Source organism: Cyprinodon variegatus, unplaced genomic scaffold (genome assembly GCF_000732505.1).
Source record: "Cyprinodon variegatus isolate N-32 unplaced genomic scaffold, C_variegatus-1.0 Scaffold629, whole genome shotgun sequence".
NCBI classification, from domain to species: domain Eukaryota; kingdom Metazoa; phylum Chordata; class Actinopteri; order Cyprinodontiformes; family Cyprinodontidae; genus Cyprinodon; species Cyprinodon variegatus.
The window spans coordinates 194,901-198,209 of record NW_015151082.1 but is presented as its reverse complement, the minus strand read 5'-3'; the positions used below and the strand labels follow the sequence as shown (position 1 = coordinate 198,209).

The following is a 3,309-nucleotide window of genomic DNA, read 5'->3' as shown; positions in this document are numbered from 1 at the left end:
AATTTTCATAGTGTCCTCCATGTTTTATTTCATATGACTCGTCGCAGTATTCCACGGCCGGAAATGCTTGTGACAAAAGGCAGCGGGCGTCAACTCATCCGCAGCGACATCTGCTGGACTGGAAGTTGTATTCCACTTGGTTTGGCTGATGTGCGCCAACCATTAATGTACTTTATTAGTTAATTTTTTTTTTTTTTAATAATCGATTCTTGCCTTCAAGAAAAATTAGAATTAAATTTCATTTAAGTTTCTTACTGAGTTATTTAAGTTATGTTAAATTAATACACAACTGATTCAGAATAATCCATAGAATTGAGTTAAATGTAGTCGGAAAGAAAGAATATGTTACATTAACTATACACATTTAAGTTAGCAGAGTTTTTACTCTAATTGTTTAGTTTAACGAATTACTTTTAACAATCAAGAGTTTTTACTCTAATTATTTAGTTTAATGAATTACTTTTAACAATCAGGTTTACAGTAGATGTGGTCGAGGTGGAGCAGCACTGGGCAGCTCGTTGATTTTCTCCCCCTTTCATCCTGGAAAATGGGAACAGCTGCATCTGTTATGGTTTGGGACTCTTGAGTTTTTAGTTGTCAGTTATCAGTTGTTCTGTTTTGTTGATCTTTGGTTTATTTTCCATTATATTCAAGCAGCCTTTAGTTACTCTCTGTAGCCCCCTTGTGCTTGTTTCCTTTCCCCTTGGCTTGCTTACCTGCTCCTTATTGAGCTCATTAGTCCATCCTTTGTTCTGTTCCCCTTATATACTCCACCTCTGCAGTCACTTAGTGCTGGTTCCTTGTTGTTGTTTGTTGCTTCCTCATCTCTGACTCCCCACGTAAAGTTTCCCTTGATCTTTTCTGGTAAATTCTTTATTTGCATTTTTGGATTTTGCCTCAGTTACTCATTAAACCTCCTGATATCTGCATTTGGGTCCTTAAAAACCTCCACCCCGTTGTGACAGCATCAGCATGAGTTGCTGATTCTTCAGCTTAATTATGGAAAGCAGTAATGCCTGCAGTAATGACAGTCCATTTTGGGCTCTCAGATCAGTCAAAACTAATGTACCTCCATGATTGTTGTTTTTTTTTATTTTTTATTCTGCAGTGGCAGAAATATAAACCTTCTTTGGATTTAGGGAAATTTAGAGTTCTTCTTTGGTATTAAAGTGTTGTGACTGAACGCACATCATGATGGAGTGTTTGATTTTGAACCCAAAGAAGCCATGTGTTCAGTTTTCACATTTTAGTTTTTATATGTATTCTATAGGGGATCCTTAGGGACTACAGATAAAAAAAAAATCGACCTTTAAGCCATTAAAGAACATTATGGCCTGTTCTATGATGTTCATTTTTAAAACAGTGAATAAATGCCACACAGCCATCCTTGAATTTATACTTTTAAATGGCTGAAATTATTGCAATAATCACAAATACTAAGGCTGTAATAAATACAAATGGTTAAATGAAACTTATGTGGAAGCTATATAAATAAATTCTGACTGAAAATCTAAGAAAAAAATGTTTCATCCCTGCAGCCTTTCCTCCCACCAATTACGAGTGTGAGACCAGCAGCCAGACGGCCAACATCAACGTTGACACCAGCAACTAAAAGACGAAGGTGGTCAGCTTTCATCTTCTGGAGCAACCGTTTTAACAGTTCACTTCTTTTTACTGATCTTTTGTTGTTCCTGCTTCAGTTCAGGCATCATTTCTGTTCATGTTTATACAAGTAGTTTTAGTTGCTTTTAGTCCTATGGCTGCATCTTTCTGTTTTTTGTATTGAATTTTACTGAATATAAACAAGACAAAATAAAGATACTCAGAGAACAGTACCTTAGAAAGTTTACACAGCCCCTCTTGCACTTACAAAATTAGACTCAAACATAAGGTGGAATGTATGTTTAAAACAATTAAAAACATTTTTATTACATTGTAGATAAACCCTGAAATAACTTGTTCTTCCTCTGTTAGTGAGTACCATATTGCATCCTAAACCCAGAATCTGAATGATAAAGTCCTTTGATTTTCCTGTTTAATCTTCGTTTCTGAAATTCTGTTTTTTACTAATACATTTATAATTACATGTAGTAATGATGCTGTGATGCAAAGTAATCTAATTTTCTGATATCTTTATAATTTCCTTTGATCATTTTAACATTAATAAAAACAGCAGTGTGACAAACTGCAACCACTGTCTTTGTTTGTTTTTTTGTTTTTTTTTTTGTTGGAAAGTGTTTGCCTGCGGGTTAAAGTTTATTGCAGATTGTTTGCTGGGAGATAAAAAAAAAAAAATGCAGAGGGAAGCAGGTTAGACATAAATCACATTTCCCTTCCCTCCCTAGACGTGTGATGAGCACCAGCTTCTTATTTATGGTGTCGTTTATTCCCCTGGATTTGCATGTGTATTGTATACTTAACCCTTCACAGCAGACGTGCTTTCTGCACACGCGGGTTATTGTTTACAATTTTTTACCCACTTTGGGACGACCTTGTTGGGTGAGGAGAAGCATCCTTCAGCAACACGGCATTTATGGGGAAACATTTCAGGATTTTAGTCTCTGAAAGCTGAATTCTTCAGAAAATCATTTTTTTTAGGGAGAAACAAATCAATGAACAATATTGGCAACTTCATTAATAATATAGAGGCATAAAATGTACACTCTAAAACAATCTTTTACTTTGGAAGTTAATTAATGTTGAAACTTTAAAAAAAAATAATTAAAGAAATCAGTTCCTACCGCAGCATTTAGTGATCTATATAATTTAAAATGGTTGAAGTATACGAGAGGAGCCTACTGCTCACATTCTCTGTTTATTACATATCTGGATTTTGATGGTGTCGATCTGATAGCGTGAATATGGTGGATTTTATTTATCCAGCACTTTCTTTTTTGGGAGTTGTTTTGGTTAGTTTTAGCTTTACAGCTGAAATTCACCAATTTTCTGCCATTTTAATGACTTTATGAGGCCATATACTCTCACCAGGTATCTTTGGAAGAGAAGTGTGCCCACAGTACCAAAGATCCTCCCTTCTACATAACAAAGACCATGATGTGCCTAACCTGGATGTGTTTATATGTGAAAACCGTATTTGTTTTCTTTATACAACCTGTTAAAACAGGATGTTAGTTTCCATTTCTGTGAAGGACAATGTTTTATTTACATTCCCCACAGACATGGTGGATAAAAATAAAGTAATTTCCTTGCCACAGTAGGTATTTAGAACTCAACAAAATGTGCAACACATTCTAGATAGATGAACAGAAAATGTTGGGGAACTGTTGCTAGAGTCAAAGAAATTAGCAG

General features: G+C 35.1%; 1 protein-coding gene across 1 annotated transcript in view; it reads left to right on the top strand.

Moving 5' to 3' along the window:
* LOC107096508 (doublesex- and mab-3-related transcription factor 1Y-like) overlaps nt 1–1,673 on the top strand; it is a 33,446-nt gene extending 31,773 nt beyond the window's left edge. Inside the window, 1 exon segment of the mRNA XM_015393185.1 lies at nt 1,539–1,673. Coding sequence (XP_015248671.1) covers nt 1,539–1,612 — 74 coding nt within the window. The 3' untranslated portion in view covers nt 1,613–1,673.
* Nucleotides 1,674–3,309: the final 1,636 nt, after the last annotated feature.